Below are 22,367 nucleotides of genomic sequence, written 5' to 3' on the forward strand. Positions count from 1 at the left end.
GATTCATGTTTCGCCGCGGACTCGACCGCAAAGCCATCGGATTCGGCGGCGTGAGGAGAAAGATGTCGCGATGGATCAGAGGTTTGACATTGGTTCTGGTCCTGACGTCGACGCCGCGTTCTATGCCGGCCTTGATCGCTTTTTGGAGCCAGAGATGGGTTTTGGGGGCAACGGGTAAGCCGTCATCTTGCCATAGTACACAAGGATCAATGTATATGGCCTTCATGTTCGGCCAGGTGTATTCGTCCTCGGAGATCGCAACTGGTTGACGGGCGCGTCTGTTGTAGTTTTCCACCTCTCTGGTGAGTAGAACTTCGCCCTCCACGTGGTCAGCTAGCCGACGAGCAAAGTCTCTTTCGTACATCTCTTCGAATTTCAGTCTCTCCTCTTCAAATATCTCTGCCGCTTCGTAGATATTCTTGCAGCTAATCATGGCTGCGAGACCTTCGTTATACCACTTGGCCATCTCGTCGGGTGGAATCTCCCCGCATAGATCATCGAAATTTTCGGTGATGATGAGAACCTCCATCGGTCTCGGAAAACAGGGAATGACGAATTGGGGTGCCAAGCTCTCAATAACAGATGCACGACTGACGCCTTGAACGCCATTCGTTTGGATCCAAATATCGCGGTCACCGGTATCAAAGATGATGTCCTCGATCGTTGTTGAGATTTGTCGTAGACCACTCTTACTGTCAGTCGGATAGTACCCGTCGAGCTCTTCCAGGCGATAGTATGACGAATTCGAGAATTAGGGAGCGTAGAGCATCACACTCTGGAATTGCGGGATGATGTCCTGCGCGTGCCCGATGGTGCTCTCTACGTCCAGTAGTGAACTGGAACGGAGGGCAACGTGGGTCAACTGCGAGGATGGTCAGCCTAGGAGACAACATCTGGACTGTTCAACGGACCTCGTTCTTGCAGGCCTTCATGGTGCGCATCCTGGATCCGGGATCGTTGTGAGAGATTTCATCCAGAAAGATTCGACGCACTGGAGAGCAACCCTCCACGAACTTGTTGTACTCATGTTCAACGGGAAAGTCGCAGTTCTCGTCGATCGCTCGAAAGTAAATCGAGTCAAGGCCTGGTAAATTGAGTAATCTCGCAAAGACCACTGCGTGGTATTTGTCGTCCCGTCTCTCTTCTCCGTCTAGCCAAGTACAGGATTCGACGCCGATTGCAATGCTTCTGAGTGTCTCCAAACCGGCCGGCCAGAGAACCTTTGCTTGATTGCTATAGTACCAGATGATTAGACATAGCCATGCTAGGCTGCTATTGCCAACAGGATCTCAATTTTGTGGTCGGCGTGGGACAAAGGACCCGCGAATGTACTTGACGCTGTCAAGCCTCGGGCAGAGGAGGAGGATGAGCAATTTCATGAATCCGTGATCGCCTTCGGTAATTCCATCTCTCGTGCTCTCACGCATCCCACTTCCCATGTGATAGTTGCGCACGTGAGGCTCCGCAACAGAGAGTAGCCTCAACCTCACCTTGAGGCTCCACATCATGATATCGCTCCCGGTCTCCCTCTCCCTCACGCATCAACTTGAGAGGCCTCCAGTCCTCCCACTTCGCTCGACTAGTCCACCACATGTGGGAGAGATCAGCACAATCTCCTTTCAAGTGCAGTGCCTCGTTGCATACTCCACCTCGCGAACATGCCACGCCACAATCGGGTCTGCAATGACCGCTCTCAGCAACTCTGGTACACTCGACGGCAACACGTCGGAGGAGACTCTGGCCTGATGATGTGCTCGATGGTGACGCCTGAGAATGTCCCGAAGAGAGGCCTTGAGGTGACTACACGTGCAAGCGAAGTCAAGGTGGGAGGATGGCGGCATGAACTCTGCGACGCGGCAGACGAGCTCCACGGGGAGGGAGAGGAGGTCTGTCATGATGGAAGGTCGCTGATATGGACTGCGGCGAAGGCGTGAGTTGTGTATCAGGCCCAAAGATTTTGTGCGATACGATGGTCGTGAGGAGTGAAGCTGAAGCAGAAAATATACCCCGCCATATCAAACCTTGTTACCTCCAGCTCTGCCTTGGTACAGATGCTAAACGGTATATTCATCAACGAACAATTTTCCTCAGAGATACTCAGCGCTCATTGCTTGCATCATACTGCTCCAGGGCTCCGGGTCCTCATATTCATTTCAACGTGTCCGTGCTGATGATGACAGGCGTGTCGGCACATCATTGATAACACACCATGATATGCACGGCATCAGCTCGACCCACGACTCGTGTCCGACCCCGGGGAGCGACCCCTTCGCAATTCTACCGCCACTTGGCATTCGCAGTCTGGAGCGCCCGATCGCCGGTATCGAAAGCGAGCTTGCGGGAAGCTGGGAGAATCGAGCACTGCGAAGGACCAAGAGTCACCGCCACGTACACACTCGTGGCACATAGTGGTCAAGCTCGAGGGCGGGACAGTGACTGCAAAACAGATGGTCTGCGTGGTCGATGAGACGTCAGCAAAATGAGACAATTATCGCCTCGATGATGGGGTGGCACAATGCTCCGACGGTTCGCATGAAAGCCAGCGCACGAAAACCTCGCCAGAACGCCTCGCTAGAACGCCTCGCTTACCATCCAGACGCAAGGCACAGAGTGACAGTCTATGACACCTGCAATCACTCCTCCATGCAGCCGTCCTGTCTGCTTTCGCCATGTGCAGAAATAATGTGGTTGAGATTCTTCTTGGTGAAGTCGACATGGCTTCAGGTGACCATTGGTGGGTCCACCCTTCGGAGACGATCCGAAGAAGGAAGCTACGTCGACGCCGTTGAAGACAGCCGAAGTCTGGTACGGTATGGCGTGTGGCGTCGTCGGCGATTGCCATTTCTGTCGACGTCAAACGGCTGGATCGCAGTGGAGGGGAGTGTGTACATCAACTGATTTATAGCCTGTCGAACGAGATGACGGCTGTCTTCAATACAAGACCACGAGGAACTGTCGTCCATGCATCCATCGAGAGATGTCGCCAGCGACCACGGTCCTTGTCCTTTGTGACGGGCAATGGACAAGGTTTGTACCTGCATTCGGGCAGCGGACGATCTAACGCGAAAGCTTATACAACCCCGTGTCAGGCAATTTTGAGAAACGGCTTTGGCTTTTCAACCGGACATGTCCTTTTGCATGACCATACATCAGACCAGAGACGCTTCAGGATCAAGCCTGTTGTCTATTGTTCCGACCCGACCGACGGAGATTTTGCCCCACGTCCGAAGGCGACGGAAACAGATGCGTGGTACAAGAACTTTCCTCATGTGTCCAGGGGTCGTCTGCGCGTTAGCTCGGCGACGCTACAAAGTATAAACCTGTTACGTCGGGGCTTGGGGAGGAGGTGATAGTTCTAGAGTGTGCTGAGAGATGCATCGCGCGTCGACCATCCGTGTCGGAGTGGGTAGAGTGCTGGAACATGGGGGTGCCGCTCTGGTTCGGGTCGGCCCTGTTTGTGCGCTGTTCGACCAGGGGTGCATGCATTGATTGTATGAGATATTGACTTGGTGCAACATTGGCGGAGTGGGAGCTGGTTCGAGCGAGATTGCTCGTGGGATCCGGCGCATTGGGAGACGCTGTGTTCGGGATGAGGAAGAAGAAGATTGTTCCGAGCATAGAATGAGTATATGGAGGGGCCAATAACAACAGACAATGGTGTGTACTGTATATGCATCAATCCAAGCCTGCGATACAAGATACCTGAGCGAACTAGTGGCCGGGATGTGCGATTAGTGTGAAGCCACCAGCGCGCGCCATCTGAACGGGGATCGCTAGTCAAACGACCAAAGGCAGATGGTCGTCGAGTGGAGAGTGCACCTTCTCGCCTTTCCTGCTTCAAGCCGCTTCTTCATTCTTGGCCTGTTCTTGCCTGTTCTCTTGCCTGCACTTCTCTTCCCTTTCTCCTGCGTGTGAGCCGTCTTCTTCGACCGGATGCCAGCAGTGCGAGCTGTGCCAGACCACTGTGCCGCACCACTCCATCCACCCCCACAGTGATCAACGACCACATCCATTCTTTGAACGAACCTTCCACTTCACCTGCTCTTTCTCCGTCGCTCCTCCTCCCGCACTGCCGAATCGCTGCTGTTTCACCACTCTCAACGACATCCATCCGATACACGATTCCTTCCTTCGCACCGCAGCGAGAGGCTTGTCCTCTGCGACCATCTGCGGTGTCGCATTGCACTTTGATCATCGCCCAGCATGATGGATCCTTCACCGGTCAGTCGACGGACTGCCGATCCTCTCAGACTGAACATGAACTGACACCTCCATGACAGAGCCTTCCACAACGTATGTCAGCGCTATACCAATACCACAATGCTCCCGAAGTCGCACCCGCACATGGTCTCGAATACGACGACAATGTATATCCCTCCTCCGACAAGTACCCAGTGCTTCGCGAATCACCCGCCTCAGCGCATGACAGATACAATCGACATGCCTTTGACAATGACAACCGACCGCCGCGCATCATTTTTGGAATGAAGATCAAGACTTTTCTGGTCGTAGCTGCGATTATGATTCTCATCGTGGTTGGTGCCGCAGTAGGAGGAGCAGTAGGCGGGAAACAACTACGAGACCAGCACGAGGCGGACATGTTGTAAGTTGCATTGCCATCCCACCAAATCGGTCCTCTCGAAGCAAGGGCTACAAACCTCTTCACAAACATCCCATTGTCCAGACCTCACACTGACCTCTCACAGCAACAACGCAACTTCACCCTCTCGCCCTTCGACCGCCTCCGCCTCCTCAACCTACAACGCCCCAGTCCCGACCTACGAACCCCTCTCCGACTGTCCGGACTCCGACAACACCCTCTACACCTCCTCCTTCGCCCACATCTCCGACACCTCCACCCTCACCACCTCCTCCAACACCTCGCACGCCTCCGCAGGCCTCTCCTTCACAAAACACTGCGCGCTCTCCAACCCCATCACCGACAAAGCGAAACTCACCTCCGCTTTCGTCTACTCCTTCTCCGACTGCGTCGAAGTCTGCGCGGCGTACAATTATTGGGCGGATTCGAGCGAGTGTTCCGTGGCGGTGTATCAGAGCAATGCGACGAGGCCGGCGAATTGTTGGATCGGGAAGATTCCCGAGTTGAAGGCGAGTAGTTTAAAGCCGAAGGATGGGATTGATGTGGCGACTTTGGAGGAGTGAGAGAACGAAGGAAATGGTTTGGATTTTCTTTGGGTAGCGCACTGCGATGACGAGCGGGGCGTTGGGATTTTTTTCTTGGATCTTGGTCGATGGTGCTGATGAGATGGATGTGACTGGACGAGAGAAGCTTTCATGATGGAGAATAGGAGATGCTTCCACGATCGAGGAAGAAAGGAGCTTCCAGAGTTTAATTCGGGAAGAGAACGCCAAAGGACGAAGATATGGGGCAGCCACGCCTATGAACAGAACAGGCAGAAGAGATCGACACAGACAGTCTTGAAGAAGACCAGGGCGGCGTAGGGCGGTAGTACTCCTCTATAATGCCATCCCAAACAGCGGATGTTGAAAGGATCAACAGCATTTTAGTCAAGGGGCGGTTCCTCGTGTAATACACTTCAGCTTACTTGATCAGTCACACGAGTTCCAACTCTCAAACCCGCCAAATTTCCATTCCCACGCCAAACACAAGGACTCCATCCACATCTCCATCCTTCTTGCTCCCAGCTCTCAATCCCTCCACGCCCGCACAGTCTGCTACGGCCGAGAAGCGACTTCCTACAAACCGCACATCCACGCCATCGACGCCTTCTTTCGAGATGTCCACTTTCACGCGCCAGAGTTTGAGACGTTGGTCGAGACTCGTCGTGCAGATCACCAATTCCTCCTTAGCGGGACTATGCATTGAAGTCGATTCGCTGAGAACACTCTTGTGTGATAGCACAACTAGTCCCGTTATCGCCGCGGCGTGCGCATTCGGTACGAGCAGCGTGCGCAATCCCGCTTCTGATCGAGAGCCCGTGTCGGAGATTTGAAGGCGGGTGATGCCGAGAGCGTTGTCGTCGCCGGTGGAGAGGAGGAGTGTTGTGCCGTCGGGTAGAGGGAGGGCGGTCAGGGAGAGGATGGAGTTCTGGTGCGCTTTGTGGCGTTGATGCCACTTGAATTCTGACTCTGCTGGGGTGGACAGAAGAGCGTCGGTGGAGGCAGGCGCAGACCAGATTGCGAGGTAGCCGTCTGTACTGGCTGTTATGAGTGGTGCTGGATTGTGGTCTCCGTTCGAAGGAACAGCGCCGGAAGCTGGGGGTGGTGATAGAACTTGCGTCAGACAGGATGTCAGGTAAGAGCCTTGCGATAGGAGTGCCCAGTTTCGGTCGTGGTAAGACCAGGTGCGAAGCATCGAGTCGGAATACGTCATCGTGATGTGGAAGGTCGGCGACTCGACTGGTGTATCAGTAGTAGGATGAGCCGAAAAGTGCGTGATGCGAAGGTCAGAGCGGCCGCTGTTGGGGTGTGCAGACTGGCAGACCACTCCTATCCCGAGCTCAGGGACACCAAGAGCGATCTTCCAAACGTAGAACTCTTCGAATCCGCCGCTGGAGAAGAGGTGGAGCCCGTCTGGTGACCATTGCAGATGCTGGATTCCGGTATTATGCTTCTGCAAGGTGTGTAAGGTCTGAAAGCCTTGCCGCTTGTTATACGTACTGAGCTTGATGTTGGTATCCTCCGCTCCAGTAGCAATAAGCTGTTGGCTAGCCCGCGATACTGCCACCGCCTTGATCTCTCTTCCATGACCACCAGCATTGAGTGTCTGGAAGGGCAACTCGATTTGTGATTTCCAGTAAAGCTTGCTAGCTTTGATCCAGAAGAATGTCCCGCCATTTTCGAGGGGCTGAAAGGCCCATGTGCGATGCGCGCCGCCGCACTCAACGGTCATGACTTCTTGTTGGGAAGTGATGTCGAAGACGACGAATTGTTTGCTGCGGAAGCCCCAGAGCCAGATGTGGCCAGCGGGAGAGTGACCGATGCCTTCGATGTTGGGTCCAAAGGGTAGAGATAGCTGGTGGACGAGTTGTGTTTGTAGCTTCTCGACTGGTGACTGGAAAGCGTGTGCAGCGTACGTGCCGTCGCGGCCTGTGGAGAAGAGGACGTGTCGAGAATTGACCGAGCTGCCTGCGAATTTGAGGCTTGTGACAGCTTCTTTGCCGTGGACTGAGGTGAGAAGCGAGGTGTGTGTGATCGGGACAGCACCAGTCGTCGAGCTAACATCAAACATCGCAATAGAGCCGTTTCTTGAGCCTAAGACCACGACACTTGCAAGGCCTAGTGTAGTCCGCGCGTAACTTGTCACAACAAAATTCTCCGGCAACGCCAGCTCAATTTGCCGGGTGACGGTGTCGCTCTGATCATCAGTCACGACTGCGACTGAATTAGACAGTAGTGTACAGAGCAGTGCCGAGTCGGAGTTGACTTGTGTGACCAGAAGACCGATCCACTCGGGAGACTGATCAAGATGCTCCGCGTGCTCAGAATCGGCAAACAAGGAAGCAATTTTGCGCCCCGTCGAGAGAATCTTGGTGATCCGGCCAGTTCTGTGAACATATGAATACACGTCACCTTGGTTTCCAGCTGCAAAACCATAGCCTGGCACGCTGGCCATGGTTGAATATCCTCGAAGGCCGTCAATGGTCGAGGACACTTCCTTGGAGTCAAGCTGAACACCACCATGAGACTGTAGCGTGACGAGCCTGCCGCTGTCAGTTGTTGCTAGAATACTATTGTGTGAGAGGAAGGCAAAGGTCCTGAAGCTGTCAGACTCTTGGCCGCATAGCAAAAGCTTGCGATCGACTTCAGAAGGACGATCTGCTCGTCGAAGTTTTGGCCATGACCGGATCGCGATCGAGCCGTCCGCTCCTCCTGTGGCGATACGGAGTGAGGGATCGATGGTCACTGACCAGATGTTCTTCCCGGTGTGGGACTTTTGCATGTGAGTCTGCCTCAAGACGTAAGGGTACTGTTCAATAGAGGGTCTGGTCGGCTCTGGCGTCCAGAAAATACAGCTTGCGTCCTCGCCGAATGAAACAATGGATAATTCGTCAATGCCAGCAGGCGCGGACCTCTTATTCGTCTCGTCAAGTAAGAAACGAGCAGTCCAGATCCTGGAACCATGACCCATGGCCTTGGCGAGGCACTGCGGAGCATGCTCATCTCCATCTCGATGCGAACCGAAGCCGGTCTCACGTTGCCCTTCAGCCAGCGTCGAGCTGTTCGGAGAAAGATCGGATATGTCCCACAGCCGGATTGTGCGATCGTCGCTACAGCTAGCAAGCACATGCATTCTTCCCTCAAAGGTGGAAGCAACAGCTTTCGACGAGATCTGGACTCCGAACACAGAACCATCGTGTGCTGAGAAGGTGTAATGTGTTTCATGCTTGACGGACAATATTCCACCGTCCTCTGTCAGATTACACGACCACACTATGACATCTCCGAAAGCGGTCCCAGACGCAATGAGACACTCGTCTGCACTTAGCCATGTAACATCTGCAGCGTAGAGAATGCAATTGGAGCCAGGCACAAGGAGATCGAGCTTAATGTCGAGAGCGTCATCCAGTGTCCCGATGCTCAGCGAATTGTGGGCCGTCACGATGGCAATCTTCGGTGCCTTCTCTGCTTGGACAGGAGCAAAGGCTGCGTCCAAGATCCAGTCGTCGTCTTCCTTCAGCGGACCCAAGTCCAGTTCAAGAGTGGTCCCTGATAATCGGGCCCTGAGCTGGCGAAGAAGACGACCGCCCCAGACTATAACTTGAGAATCCTCTCCTCTTTCGTTGCTAACAACAATTCCATGGACAGCCTGGCCATCGAAGACCTCAACCTTCGCTAGCAGAATCTTCTTCTTGACATCGTAAGCCTTGATGAAGGTTCCTTCTCCGGCGAGAAGCACATATTGATGCCAGAATCCGAGCGCTGTCACCGGGACGCGGTGATGCTCATGTTGCATGTGGAAGATCGCCAGGACGAGAAAGATGGAAAGTGTCAACGACGACGTCGAAATTCCTTTAACATGTGATCGCGGATCCCTGCCGCGTCGGTCTCAGCTCCGTGTGGAGGAGCTCCACCTTGTCAAATGTCAACATACCATACAAAGACAATCTAACACCTACGCCAGCTGCCTGCGATTACACGACAATCTAGTCCAGGCTCGAGTGTCGACACTTTATTGATAGATATGGATTCGTCGCGTTCGGAGACCCACCCACGCGACCTCTGAGACAACCACGCGACCAGTCGATCACACGACTGCCTTCCACAAGACATCGCTTGTGACAATCGCATCGGTCGACAAGATGGCTTCGAGCAAGTCTTGGTTATCGGCAACCTCGCCTAGAGAAGACCGGTATATATCAAATTCCAACCACGAACTCCCTCGTTGGCGAAGTCCATCACCATTAGCATCCATGATTCCACCACCAATCGTGCAGAGTGTCTATGCGCCAGCTCGAAGTACGATCGCAGAGTCGGCCGTGCTGGAGAAGACGTCTCCGTTCGATGACAGGCAAGAGCAGTTACAAGCGGATCTACAGTTCTTGTTGGACGCTCAAGCAGATGGGTTGATTCGAGGCTTGGAGGGTGGAGGAGCGGACGAGCGAAGCTCAGCTGGCAGCACAACCCCGACAATGCACAGCGCGAAGAGCGCGTCCGGGACGAGTCGTAGGCCACCTCGTCGTCAGCCTGGACTTCGAAGCGCGCGAAAGGGTATATATCGAAGCATACTCGCGCTGGCCGCGTTGAAAGACGAGGAGCTACGGGACGTGGACAGGAGTATACAAGGAAGTGAGAAGACGCTGGCGCAAATCAATGCTTGGGAACAGAAGCGTGAGGGTCTACGCGAGGCCTCGCATCATGTCGACGACAGTGAAGAGACGATTCGAGTGCAACGATTGCGGACAGAAGCGGATGCGGTGCAAGCGGAGATCAACAAGGTCGAATTGCAGCTCATGGAAATGAAGACGAGACATCGCAAGCTAATAAGACAGGCGGCGGCGATCGAAAACTCTGTTCAGGCAAAGATGGCATCGTACACGTCTAGTCTGCAGATGCTAGAGGAGGATATACAGAAGTTCTTGAGCTTTAAGCCAGTGGACAGCACTTCACCGTCGAGATCGCGAGATGGAAGTCAATCAGTCTGGCAGCTTCCTCCGAAGCGAAGAAACCTTGAAATGGCTAAAGAATACTGGACTGAACAGCACAAAGTGGTGGAGCTCCAACGGAAACAGACCGAGTTTGAGAAATCTGCCTTGGTCGAAGGAGCAGCAATGTGGGAAGAGACTGTCTCTGAGATTACCGCTTTTGAAAAGCGCTTGAGATCGGAGATGTCAACTTTGACGCCGGACTCTCCATCGGCTTGGGAGGATCCACCGTCAACCACTGCACCGGAGAGACTTAAGGACATTCTCGAGCAGATCGATACCGTCACCGAATTATTGCAAGACAAGCTCAAGACTGCGGACGAACGTGGCTGGAAGCTGTTGGTGGTTGCGATAGGCGCGGAATTGGATGCATTGATCAAGGGCAAAGAGATACTCGTAGAAGTATTGGAAGCTAGCGGAGGTGGCCATCACAGCGAGAAAGAGTCCCAGGAGCATCTTGGAAACGCAAACGCGGCGGCCAGGTCAGCTGGCGAGACGATGCGCGAGCTCGATATGAGTTTGGCAACTGCTCGTGCTCATTCTGGGAACGTTTCCGATGCGGACGATGACCATCCGGATCCTGAGCTGCTCTTCTCGAAGCATGAAGACACAGATGCTGAGGAATAGGCAGTGATGGAGATAGCTCCTCCTGGATATCCACATTGGGCCTGGTCGCGCCTCGCGAATTCCAAGAAGAGCCTCATTGACCGGTACACTCGATTCAGGTCCTGTTGAGTTGCCCGCACTGAATCATGAGGCGTCCTTTGGCCGCCAGGCAAGGTGTGGTTCGTGCTTTCATGGCGAGTATACCACGAGGTACTGTTGATCATCTCTCCGCTTCCTGGAAATCTTTCGCGCTACCAGAGTTCACCAAGGTCGTCCTCCGCGCTCCGAATCACTTGAAGGACAATGATCCTGCTTCCGTCCTTAGATGGGCAAAGGGCTTCGACATCCAACACCATCTCATTTCTCAGCAACCCACTCCGCCAGTCTTGCTCTGTGTAACTTTTCGCGATCCGGAGTGGGTGAGAAATACGAGCCGCGAGCCGAGATCAAGTCATCGCTGTCTCCATCGGCGAACCAGAAATCCTCGCTTTGGACAGCATCGCCCAGCTTTTGCAGACTGAATTGCTCCCACTTCTTCTCAAAGAATTGGATGTTCTTGAAGATGCGTTCTTTTTCTCCCTTCCACATCGCTGGTATCCACGGATCCGTGCGCATGTCGAACTTTTTTCCAGCAGCCTCGTTGATGGTGTCTTCCACCAGAAACTTCACCGTCGGCGAGATTGCCAAATACACGCCTTGCTGACCGCACATCCTTGCCATGCGCTGCCAGCGAGTGCAACAGCGGTCTGGAGTTTCCACTTCAAGAACGACGACATTTTCCACATCCGCGACCACCATCTCGTCGTCGTCGTTGGGCGATGTGATGACGATGCGAACTTCGGAACCTGGGTGACTCCACTTCTCCAAGAAAGCGATGCGAGCCTCTGCGGTTGTGGTCTGGTCGATTCTTCGGACCAGGGTATTGAATAGATCTGGGCCGACCAATTGATTGCCGAAAAGATGTTCGAACTGCTTGAATAATTCTTCACATCCTTCCTGATCTCGGAGTATGATCACTGTCTTGGGATAACGGGCCTGGTTGTAGTAGCCGGTGCGGACCTGGAGCTCCGCAAAGAGTTTGGCCATGAGTTCCATCAAAACACGCGATGGGCAACCAGTCTGTCGTATGTTGACGGCAACGTTGGGTCGGTCCATGCGAGGTGAGGCCGCAGAGTTTCTGAAGTAGTTCGGCTGATCTTGCTGCAGACTGACGATATCGTAGACAGGTTGGGCACGGTATGGAACACAAGTCGCTTTGTGACGTTTCCAGGCTTTCTTCTGGCAGATCTTGGAGCAGTAGCGGTGAAACATGCATCTTTTGCAAGTCAATGTTCCCGTAACAGTGCAGCCTACCTGATCGCATGCATGGCGTGCGCTCTCGGGGATGTTCCAGTAGTTGGATTTTTGGACGCAGCTTATCGGATTGAGATCAAACTCGAACCTCAACCTACTGCTGGCCATGATGATGTATCGATGTGAGCAGGAGGCGGATGAGGAATTTGAAGATTCGGAGCAGCAAGGAAGCCTCAAAAGGCAACGATCAGGAGGAAAAATTCGGAAGCAAACAGCGGAGAAGCATCGACTCTTCGGCGGAACCTTCTGTGCAGCAAACGGAGCAACATGTTTGACGTTGTGCGCTTGACAGAAGAAAGGAAAAGTGTCCAAATAGGTAAGAGTGAATGAGATCGAATGTAGGTCGACACTACAGACCTGACGAGCATTCGGTCGCGCAATGTTAACCTTCAAGCTAGCCCCGATGATTCATACTCCTTCTACAGGTGTGCGCATCGAAGCTGCGCCATCAACACGGAATTCGACCGTCCCAATCGTCCAGAGGAGCTTTCATACACCCTTCTCCAACTGCGCATCGACCTCTTCCTGCACCTCCGCGTCCCTCTGCTTCTGCGCCTGTTCCGCCATCGCCATCTGAATATCCGTCTGCAACTGCTGAAAGATACCATTCAAGCCCTGCAGCTGAACCAACACATGCTCCGCCCTCTTCTTCAGCTCATTGAGTCCAATTCCCATCTCCGGCATGTAGCCCACCTGCAGCTCCCTCACCAACTCCACCACCTTCTTTACCGCCGCAACAGCATTCTCCTGGCGCAACGCCAATTCCTGACACAACCAGTCCGCGTAGTTTCCATTGGTGATGAAGCCCATGAGAATGTCGTGGATTGCGGACGCATCTTTCGCGGCGAACTCGCATTGCAAATGAAGGTCAAGCGCGGAACTGCTGAGGTGTGGGTCTTCGAGATCCCAATCGTCGGTAAGAGTGTCAAGGATGTCGAGCTCGTGGACGCTGTTGGTGCAGGCGATGCGGCCGCGGGTGAGTGTGCGCAGCGCCATGAATGAGGACCGAGCTGAGTTGTGAAGGATAACCTGTTGGCTATGGGTGTGAGCTGTGCCGAGCATGTTAGCCGATGTGAGGACGCGAAGGGAGTGAGAGACGTACCAAGCCTGTGTAGTGTGGACCGGTGATTGTGCGCAGTTTCTGATAGCTTGTGTGTCAAGCTCAGAACAACCTGTTGCTCTCGGTGTTGTTTGTTGTTGTGAAGGCGCACAACAAATCAGCTTGTCCGCGACAACGAGTCTCGCTTGTGCTACCTGCTCCGTTTGCTCATAAATGGCGGTATCTCGGCTCGAGACTATCTCCAGCAGGTGCCTATGAAAGAAGCCGTACATCGCCGTGTTCTTGCATGTGCCTTCGGCTCGTTTGCCTTTTTTTCCTGTGGAGCACCCATTCCCGTGTTCATGTCCGCAAACAGCAAATGAGGATGCACTCAAGGATAGGCAAAGCGCTTTCTCCTCAATTCTGAAAAACGCCATCCGTACCTCACTTCACCACCCTCCCTCAATCTCAACTCAACTCAACTCAACCTTCGTGATGTACTGGCCCGGAACCACCACAAGCCCCACGTATCGCTTCTTCATGTCCACCTTCACATTTCCAGGAGCACCAGATCTCTCGTGCCTCTCCGCGGCGAGCTTGATGTCGGACTCAGATGGCTGTCGATACTCATGCGTCATGGCCAGGATGATATTTCGCTCATTGTCGGTGCACTTCATCTGACCCACGAACATGCGGCCATCGGACGTATGGAGGTGAAGAGTCCGATTCAAAAGATTTGAGAGGTATTCAGTGGCTTCTGCTTCGGTGGTCATTGTGATAGTGATGGGCCGGAGCGAGTGCCGCGGGTGCTTTTTCTCGTAGGTGAAAATGGTTTGAAGTTGGCTTCTCGCGCAAATGATGAGTGATCCGGATCGAGATTTCTGAGCGATCTCGAAGACCATGTATTGCTTTTCCGAGTCTCTCGTGATGGATTTTAGCTTTGATGGATTGTTGTAGTGGACAGCTACCTAAGGTAGGTTGAAAGAATGCCTCGAAGTGAGGTCGCTGCGGGTGATGCCGCTCCACAGTCCATCGTGTAGACCTATCGATCTGGGTCGAATACATCCATGAGTCTTGATCTTGACATTGCTTTGCCGCTTTGCAAAGTCTTCGGTTCGGTTTGATCAGGATCAATAGTAGCAAGAAACGCCGCTCTCGAGGTTGTGCAAAGTAGTAGTACGGCCATATGGGCGTAAGCTTACAGATTACGGCTACGTAGGCGTGCAAGGAAGCGCATAGGTAAAATAGCAAGACGACCAAATAGGCGTACATATTAGCGGACAGGTACTATAACTGGACGGCCGTATAGAGATCAGATGACTGTCTCTCCAGCAGTGACCGCCGCCTCCTGTCCCAACCGCTCGTCTATCGCCAGCTTATTCTCCTTGCTCTGCTGCACAAGCAATTCCAACCGTTTGACGAACAACTGCCCCAACTCGGACCCATTCCCAAGTATGCGCGCACTCGCTTCCAGAAACCGCGCGCGAAATATCTCCCAAATATCCTGATCAGCCTGCACCTCGCTGCCCGGCCGCGGCCAGTATGGATCGTTCCTCATGTACGCCGCCGCCGCTTGTTCAATACCTTGCACGTCAAGCGTCATCATTTTGACGCAATCAAAGTCCAACACCCAGAGCGAATGTCGTCCCAGGACCTCCGAGTCGAAATCTCCTCCACCTGAGCGCCCGGGAGCAAGCACAAACTCGATGTCGTTCGCATCCATTCTGGCTTTCCAATACATGACAGCCAGACCTTCGGCCATAGTTCGGGCATAGTCCTGTACTGGAAGGTTGATAGACTCCATCTGGTTGACGCAGAGGGGCTTATTGCGGAGTGTGAAGAACTTGCTTGGGGTCGCTCGATAGGTGCGTCGTCCGAGGTACGGGCGGACGAGACAGTCTTCGTCTTGTCGGCTTTTTCTCACGGCCTCTCTGGTATTTTCAGCGCAGAAGAGGTCGATGAGCTTCTCTCGAGCTTCGAGCGGAAGTGGTGGGATGCGTTCCGTAACGAGGGTGTGTGTATGCTCATAGCCTGCTGGGAATGACTCGGCACGCCAGTACCACCAATCAGTGTCTTCCTTGTGGAAGAGGCCGTGGTGCTGCGGGATAAGGACTCGAGTCGCCAGTCCCAGGTAGTTCCGAGCGGTGTGCAAGTTTGGCAGAAGACGTGTGTGGATTACGGAGTCGGTCGTCACGGATCGATAGGGACCTCCGTCTTCGCGCTTCATGACGAGCGAGGGGATGTCGGGATCTACCCATACGCTGCCGCAGAATCCTTTTCCGATCTGTCTCATCATGGGTGGGGCCATTTTGTGCTGTTATGTGTGACGTGAAGTGATTGCAGTTGCTGAAACTCGTGGTGGAATGCGAGTTTATAAGTGATGAAGGTGCGAATCTATGAGAGGCGCCTTACTCATACGTTCCTTACTCATACCTACCTTACCAGGCAAAGAGGAAGGAAATCTGGTAGTGTGCCATAAACATTGAACGCGAGCAAACCTTGGGACTCTGGGTGGATGACTCAGACCTTCGATGGACAGTCGAGTGCATTGCTGTGAGGGCGAGATGTAAGTGAGGGAGAGCGAGAGTCTGTCACTCGCGCACAGGATGATGAAAGTGAAAATAGTGATGAAGGGAGCAGCATGTAGTCGTGGAAGGGAGTGAAGTCTTGAAGCGGAGAAAGTTGGAAGGATGGAGCGCTGCGCCTGAGAAGGAGGCAACCTGAAGCTAGCAGCGAGGATCTGAGCTGGAGACAGCCCTGTGAGCTACCTTTAGCTTTCTGAGGATCGCCAGACCATCAATCAACCATATATTACAGACAGCACATGTGTATATCTGCCATTGCCACAGCTCGGAGTCACCAGCATATGCTGAAAGATGCCGATGCGCGGATTTGATCATGGGCTCTGCTCCCCTCTCAGCTCGATCGACCACGATGGAGCCTGCATACACCTTCACACTGCCATCCATCCACGATGACATTGCTCTATCCGTCCGGCTTTACCATCCGAAGAACCTCAGCCATGTCATTATGGACATCAAAGAGCCTCGATTGGCACTGAAAGGAGCGGTCATTGCACATCCGTACGCACCCTTCGGAGGCTGCCAAGATGATCATGTTGTGCTCGCAGTAACGCACTGCCTCCTGAAACAAGGCTACATCGTCGTGACATTCGACTTCAGGCAAGTTTTACGTGTGCTTCCACATCTCGAATGTCATTGACGTGGTTGATAGAGGTGCCGGTGACTCGGCAGGTAAGACAAGCTGGACTGGAAGTCCGGAAGTGGGCGACTACACCTCAGCGATCGGGCTGCTCGTGTACTACCTGCACAGTCTGAGCATTCCTTTGGCACCGGACACGCTGTCTGCAGCCGTAAACAGGTCTTCCGCCGCAGCGGATGCTCAAGAGCTCGATAAGCCTTCATCGAAGCTTCAAGTCATTCTAGCAGGCTACTCCTACGGTTCTCTCATCTTAGCGCGACTTCCGCACATGTCGCACATCATCGAGACTTTCGAGTCCGCCGAGAAGGGGACTTCTGCGTCCGAAATATATTTACGAGCCCGCACACTGGCCAGACGGACCAGGCAAAGCCTACTGGAACCCTCACCTCCGTCAACGCCTCGCGGGCGTAGACTGAATTCAGAATCATCCCCACGCTCACGACCTCAGACCTCACAAGTCACTGTGGGCGGTGAAGAGACCGATCCTTCTAACCGAAGACGAAGCCAGGACTCGCGGCGGTCATTTGACATTGTGCGTGAAGTACCACAACGCATCAGGACACGCATGCACAGTCGTAACGCGAGCGGATCTTTGACCAAACAAAGTGAGAGTGACGTCGTCGAGTCATCGAACGACACGGCTCCCAAGGTTAACGTCAGCTATCTCATGATCTCGCCGGTGCTATTCCCAATGACGACCACGCTGCTCTCCCCAGGGTTGGCCTTTCCCACGGCCAAAGCCGGCAACACAGGCTCCGGATTCTTGTCAATGGAGTACTCCAGCATGGTCCTATTTGGCTCCTTGGACCATTTCACATCAGCCAAGAAGCTGAAGCAATGGGTTGAGAGGCTGTCAACGACATCCTCCGGGCGTTTGCAGTGGGAGTGCTTTCAAGGTGTTGATCACTTCTGGAGAGGAGATGGAGTGTTGGATGAGGTGCAGGCGAGGATCAAGACTTGGACATCGTCTTCCACGGAACAGTCTCTGCAGACGTGACGTTCTTTGGAGGAACTCGTGGACAAATCTACGAGAAAGCTTGAGCCGAATCCGCGAGTGAAATCCCTCGACTCGTGATTTATAACGCTCGGTGATCTTTCCCAGCTTCCACATTCGACTTCGTCATATGCTCCATGGCGACGTATCTAAGCTCAGCCCGTCTTCTCTCGTCCAGTTCCCGAATTGACAGCTTCTACGCCGTCTTCCCCACCTTCCTCCCAGCAGCAACAACATCCCTCTTCCCATCGAAATCCGACCTGAGCGCCACGATTCCCACCGCAATCAACGCCAAATTACCCCAGACTCCAATGCTCTGTTTGAAAAGTCAGCCACGACCAGACCAAGATTAGTAGTCCCAGCCCGAGTCTCATTTCCAACTCGAGCAGCACACATCTAGGCTAAGATTCGAAGAGACTCACCATCGCAACAGTCCAATGCGTCGGCTTCACCCAGTGCGTATACGCTCCCGCACACGTCGCGGCATGATGCAGCAGCGTCACGAAGATGATGGCTCTCGCATACGGAGACTTCGGGCGGGTGGTGTCGGAGGGGGGAGGGACCAGAGCGGAGGTGGTGTAAGATGATGGCAGGGGCACGGCGTCGGAGATGATGAGTAGGATGAAGGAGAGGGCGAGGAGACAGTAGGCGTCGGTGCGGGTGGTGTAGAGTTCGAGGTCTGAGCGTTGGGTATCAGCGAGTGTCTTCGGTCTCGATGGTCAGGGAGGGGATCATGTACCGTTGGGGTCGACGAAGCCTTGCGATGGGGGTCGGAACCAGCCGCAGACTGTTGCTGGGTCGATTACTCGTACGATGCCGCGGAGGAAGTACCAGAAGCTCGTGCCTGTGCGTTGTCTTTCAGCATGCTTTCATTGTTCGCAATGTAGAACAAGGCCATGAGATGCTGCGGTGCGTGGTTGAAGCCTGGGACAGTGCTGGAGAAGACGTACTGAAGACGTAGATGTGAAACGGCTGTTGAGAAGCTGTCAGCTGTCATTCCTTTCTAGAACACTGTCAATGAAGCATGGTATTCGCTCACGTTGATCAAATCGCTCAAAGCCATTTTGTCGAAGGCTAGGCTCGTCGTTCCGAAGCTATTGGCTTTATTGGACAGCGTCGAAACGTTTGTATGAAACAGCTACTTCAGATCGAGCTCGTGAGGTATACCGTGTAGAAGAGTGTAGAAAGAAACCTGCTCACATTGAGAGTGAAGTGATGTCCGGAGCTTCCTGAAGCTCAATCGTCGGTGTTGCGTCATACCACAGCTCACAGCTCACCATGCCCAGGCCTGTGCTATTGTTGGCACCAAAGTCCGAGCATGTGCGAAGATCAGTGATGCGTGGGTGAGCCTGTGAGTGTGAGGGAATTCCAGGTCACTCCACATGGCTTGCAGCGTCAGGACAGGGAACAAGTGAGAATGCATCCGCTGAAGACCGGGTCGAAAGATAAGGCCTCGCCTTGAGGATAGCATCACGATCGAGCTGCGGAAGGAGAGGTGGGATAGGCGCGTGAGGGAGGTCGGCGAGTAGAGTATCTCAACTCGGACTCATTAAAAGGCTTGATTCTTTCGAATATGTACAAGTCAAAGTACTGGCCGTGAGCCAGAGTATGCAGCACCATGGGCGGAGGCGTGGACCAAATCAATGGGACGCCTACGTCGGAACTGCCTTGCTCCTCCTCCTCCTCCTCCTCATGTTCAAGCCGCCAGCAGCCAAATCACACCCCAAAGTAGAATCTGAATTCCTGAGAGCACTACTCCATCGAGCTTCGAGCGCAAAGAGGCCATCGAGGTCTCTTCCGCGAGCTACAAGATTGTCATCGCTTGCTCCAGGCTTTCAATTCCGTGTGGGCGCGTTTCGCCATTCTCTCCAGGTCGGCGCAAGATCATCATGCCGTGACTTTCGTCTCCGACTCTATGACTGCCCGCCGACCCAAAAGTAGGAGTTACCCAAGAAATCCACTAGTCGACCTCTCCCGATCCTGCTCCTGTCTCCTCCCTCCGTCCACCGTCCTCTTGCCTCTGTCGAAAATCGGAACGCCGGGAACTTCAAGCGCCACCCAAATCGTTCCATTGTTCAACAAAGTCACTTGACCGTCCACCTGTGGATCCAACCCCCAATATCCATATCTTTTCGTTCATCCGGGTTCATCGCCGGGAAAGTAGTACTAGTATGCAAAATCCAGAAAAGTCGTCGTCACCCGTGTCAATCCAGGTCCTCTGTGTATCCGGATCAGCACTTGATCGGTAGAGGCTGGTGCCCAGTGTCGTCCTCCGTTCTGTATTATCCAGAGATTATTCGTTTTGGTTTGCAAGAGGGAAGTGATGTGGGCAGGTCAAGTCTGCCCTGTAATGAAATGCGTGTCGCGTAAATAAGAAATGTCCGAAGTCGTTGGTGGTTGAAAATTGTGTCCAACGGCTGTGCTGCACGGCTGTGCTGTTGTTGATGCTGATGATGCTGTTATTGATGATGACGATGTCGCCGACGTTGTTGATGATGATGATGTCGATGGTGATTAAGCTGTTGAAAGAGCCAGAAAGGGGAACGCCACCCATGTCAATCCATGTCTTCGATGTCAGCACTTGATGCGAAGACTGGTGCCCAGTGTCGTCCATGGTAGAGGGAAGGATAGAGCCAATGTAGTGGCTCGGTGATTAAGATGTTCTTGAAAGGAAGCTCGGAATGTGTGAGATGCTCACATGCTTCCCAAGCTGAGAAGCGCTGCCACAGCAGCTTGCTCTTCTGGCGTCTGGACTGAGCGCGCACCGCCATAGTCCACTTTTCGGAAGTTGGCGCCGTTCGGAACCGAGGCTGACTGGAACGATCGACTTTGTGATATAGTTGGTCGCTGCCAGCTCTTCGATGCCCAGGGTCCGTTGTACGGGATACTGCCGACACGGATGTTCTGCCGAGGAGTCACGTTGGAAGTGGACATTGAAGCCTTCCGCAACGCTTCGATACCAACGGCAGCCCAATCTTCGTCGTCGGTATCCTCGTTCAACTCTTCTGACGAGGAGTCAGAGGAATCGCCGTCCAGAGACATGTTATCAGCGGCGTCTTCCACCGGATCCATATCCATGTCGAGTTCGTCCTCCTCGCGGATGCTAGATGCGGTCCAACTACCACCAGAATAGCCTTCTCGGTACTTCTGATTCATATGCTGAGCGTGCATGTGGATTGCTGAATCACTGTGCGACATGGCGTAGCTGCCCTGCTCACTGCGTGGAGGCGACAGGTTGCCCTCGTTGAAGGAGCCGATGGCGGAATCACGAGAAGACCCCTTGATGTGCGCATCCCATCGTCCCCAGCCAGTCTTGGAGAAAACGACATCTCCGTTGGGTCCACCTCCAGCAGGGTTGCCGAGCGCCGCGACCACAATCCTGCGAGCCTTGGCCGGTGCGATGCGCGAGAAGCCAGGTACTGTTTGGCATAGCTCGCCCATCACATAGCGGATGGGTCGTGGCCCGTTACCGAGCATGATGCCCGGCAGGTGCTGCTTAGCCAGCATGCTCGGGGTGATGGTCACCGCGTTGTCCAGATCAGACAAGGCACCGAGGCTGAGAGGCATGCCGGTCGACGACGGCTGGATGTTGTCCAAATCCGGCGAGTATTCGCCAGCAGAATCCTCCATCTCCGTATCTTGACTCATGTTGTTCGGCGGTGGCGAGAACGCCGCAGCACGGGTGCGCTGGGCTTGAAGCTGAGGAGAGATGGAGCTCGGCGGAGTGAGCAAGGCGTTGGCGGCCTTTTCGAAGTTGGCAGTGCCGGAGTAGTCGGCGGCGGTGCTGCGTGCATTCGGAATGGCGACGGAGGAGGTCTGCACGGCAAGCGCCTGTGCGATCGAGGAGAGTTGGGCCATGATAACGGGAGAGGAGACCGGATAGCTTCCCTATAAAGAGCGCGTATGAGTCAGCGGCCGTGTAGATGAAGGAGGCGATGATGAGTCGACGCGGTGGCGGCGGCGAGGCGAGGAACGACGCCGGCCAGACAAAGGTCTGTCAGATCGTTGTCGAAGTCGATGCGACGTACTTGACTAGGCAAGAAAGCCGATGAGAGAACACGGGCGCGTGCTGTCCGAGGACGTGTGGTGGAAGTGTTGCGAGGTAAGGCCGATGACGGACGTGCGAGGCGTTGCGATGCGACGAGCTCGATCAACGACGGAGATGGTCGCTGAACAAGAAGACGCGTGCGTTTGGCGGAGTGCTTGTCGGTCAATTGTGTGCTTGGTGCTGTGGTGAGAGGTGTTATCGTTGTTGTTGGTCAGGGCAGGGAGGAGGAGGACGGAAGGCGGTCGTCGCGGTACTTCTGGATGGAGAGAGTGACTCGACTCGCATCCATCCACCCATCCCATCCCATCCGCACGCCAACCGAGTCCGTGTGCTGGATCGTGGCGCAAGTCCGAGTGTGTTCGCCTGTCCGACGCTAATTGGCCAGGCTCACCCCGGTCACTATTGTGAGTGAACGTGCGCCCTTTACTGGATGACCAACTCACTAACTACTTCGCCGTCTGTTCCACCTTGTCGTCATTATCGTGTGAAGAAACTGGACTTGGTCTCGCACTCCAAGCGGTGAATAGCGACGGGATATCGTCGTCTTTCTCGTGTGGAAACGGCCTCAGATGGATCCAGCCTGTCTCAGCCCGCGCCGTGCTTATCGACATCTCGGCCGCATTTGGCAACCGAAGCCTTACAGCCCCAAGTGAAGATAACGCGACGACATCCCCTCATGCGGAGAACAAGAGACATCCCACCTTGTAACCGCGAATGCCGCCGACAACTCCGCCGGCAGAGAGCTCTGGTGCATGCAAACCCCTCATCTGCAGGGAGAGCGATCTCCAAAAGCGCCGAAGCCGGTCTCACTACTAGAGAAGCTCGAGCTCCAAGATCCAAGCCTCCAAAGGTACAAGAGTACAAGTAGTAAGCTCATCTCGACCTACAACAGCTTCACGTGTCCCGTTCCAGGCCTGACAATCATGCGCCGGGAGCGCGCGGCAACGTGCAAATAATCACCATTTCATCAGAACCATG

General features: G+C 54.0%; 10 protein-coding genes across 10 annotated transcripts; 3 read left to right on the top strand and 7 right to left on the bottom strand.

Annotated features, from left to right (window-relative positions):
• Positions 1 to 3,903: 3,903 nt before the first annotated feature.
• MYCGRDRAFT_109128 (uncharacterized protein) lies at positions 3,904 to 5,426 on the top strand (the record flags this gene model as incomplete). Its single annotated transcript, XM_003852953.1, has 3 exons — positions 3,904 to 4,221; positions 4,281 to 4,603; positions 4,707 to 5,426. The coding sequence occupies 3 exons, from the start codon at positions 4,204 to 4,206 to the stop codon at positions 5,161 to 5,163; spliced, it is 798 nt and encodes a 265-aa protein (XP_003853001.1).
• A 167-nt stretch (positions 5,427 to 5,593) lies between these two features.
• Positions 5,594 to 8,938, bottom strand: MYCGRDRAFT_92578 (uncharacterized protein; the record flags this gene model as incomplete). Its single annotated transcript, XM_003853361.1, has 1 exon — positions 5,594 to 8,938. One exon carries the CDS (start codon positions 8,936 to 8,938, stop codon positions 5,594 to 5,596), a length of 3,345 nt encoding a protein of 1,114 aa, XP_003853409.1.
• A 457-nt stretch (positions 8,939 to 9,395) lies between these two features.
• On the top strand, positions 9,396 to 10,761 carry MYCGRDRAFT_85720 (uncharacterized protein; the record flags this gene model as incomplete). The annotated part of the gene is made up of 2 exons (XM_003852954.1): positions 9,396 to 10,609; positions 10,713 to 10,761. 2 exons carry the CDS (start codon positions 9,396 to 9,398, stop codon positions 10,759 to 10,761), a joined length of 1,263 nt encoding a protein of 420 aa, XP_003853002.1.
• A 1,814-nt stretch (positions 10,762 to 12,575) lies between these two features.
• MYCGRDRAFT_92580 (uncharacterized protein) lies at positions 12,576 to 13,082 on the bottom strand (the record flags this gene model as incomplete). The annotated part of the gene is made up of 1 exon (XM_003853360.1): positions 12,576 to 13,082. The coding sequence occupies one exon, from the start codon at positions 13,080 to 13,082 to the stop codon at positions 12,576 to 12,578; it is 507 nt and encodes a 168-aa protein (XP_003853408.1).
• Positions 13,083 to 13,361: 279 nt separating this feature from the next.
• MYCGRDRAFT_80455 (uncharacterized protein) lies at positions 13,362 to 13,939 on the bottom strand (the record flags this gene model as incomplete). Its single annotated transcript, XM_003853359.1, has 1 exon — positions 13,362 to 13,939. One exon carries the CDS (start codon positions 13,896 to 13,898, stop codon positions 13,599 to 13,601), a length of 300 nt encoding a protein of 99 aa, XP_003853407.1.
• Positions 13,940 to 14,437: 498 nt separating this feature from the next.
• Positions 14,438 to 15,421, bottom strand: MYCGRDRAFT_40830 (uncharacterized protein; the record flags this gene model as incomplete). The annotated part of the gene is made up of 1 exon (XM_003853358.1): positions 14,438 to 15,421. The coding sequence occupies one exon, from the start codon at positions 15,419 to 15,421 to the stop codon at positions 14,438 to 14,440; it is 984 nt and encodes a 327-aa protein (XP_003853406.1).
• A 638-nt stretch (positions 15,422 to 16,059) lies between these two features.
• On the top strand, positions 16,060 to 17,344 carry MYCGRDRAFT_40222 (uncharacterized protein; the record flags this gene model as incomplete). The annotated part of the gene is made up of 4 exons (XM_003852955.1): positions 16,060 to 16,318; positions 16,362 to 16,457; positions 16,521 to 16,804; positions 16,997 to 17,344. 4 exons carry the CDS (start codon positions 16,060 to 16,062, stop codon positions 17,342 to 17,344), a joined length of 987 nt encoding a protein of 328 aa, XP_003853003.1.
• Positions 17,345 to 17,537: 193 nt separating this feature from the next.
• Positions 17,538 to 18,466, bottom strand: MYCGRDRAFT_109129 (uncharacterized protein; the record flags this gene model as incomplete). The annotated part of the gene is made up of 5 exons (XM_003853357.1): positions 17,538 to 17,657; positions 17,764 to 18,020; positions 18,081 to 18,185; positions 18,292 to 18,313; positions 18,381 to 18,466. 5 exons carry the CDS (start codon positions 18,402 to 18,404, stop codon positions 17,538 to 17,540), a joined length of 528 nt encoding a protein of 175 aa, XP_003853405.1.
• A 689-nt stretch (positions 18,467 to 19,155) lies between these two features.
• Positions 19,156 to 19,765, bottom strand: MYCGRDRAFT_104171 (uncharacterized protein; the record flags this gene model as incomplete). Its single annotated transcript, XM_003853356.1, has 1 exon — positions 19,156 to 19,765. The coding sequence occupies one exon, from the start codon at positions 19,411 to 19,413 to the stop codon at positions 19,255 to 19,257; it is 159 nt and encodes a 52-aa protein (XP_003853404.1).
• Positions 19,766 to 20,035: 270 nt separating this feature from the next.
• Positions 20,036 to 21,199, bottom strand: MYCGRDRAFT_92583 (uncharacterized protein; the record flags this gene model as incomplete). Its single annotated transcript, XM_003853355.1, has 1 exon — positions 20,036 to 21,199. The coding sequence occupies one exon, from the start codon at positions 21,197 to 21,199 to the stop codon at positions 20,036 to 20,038; it is 1,164 nt and encodes a 387-aa protein (XP_003853403.1).
• Positions 21,200 to 22,367: the final 1,168 nt, after the last annotated feature.

This window comes from Zymoseptoria tritici, chromosome 4 (assembly GCF_000219625.1).
Source record: "Zymoseptoria tritici IPO323 chromosome 4, whole genome shotgun sequence".
NCBI lineage: Eukaryota > Fungi > Ascomycota > Dothideomycetes > Mycosphaerellales > Mycosphaerellaceae > Zymoseptoria > Zymoseptoria tritici.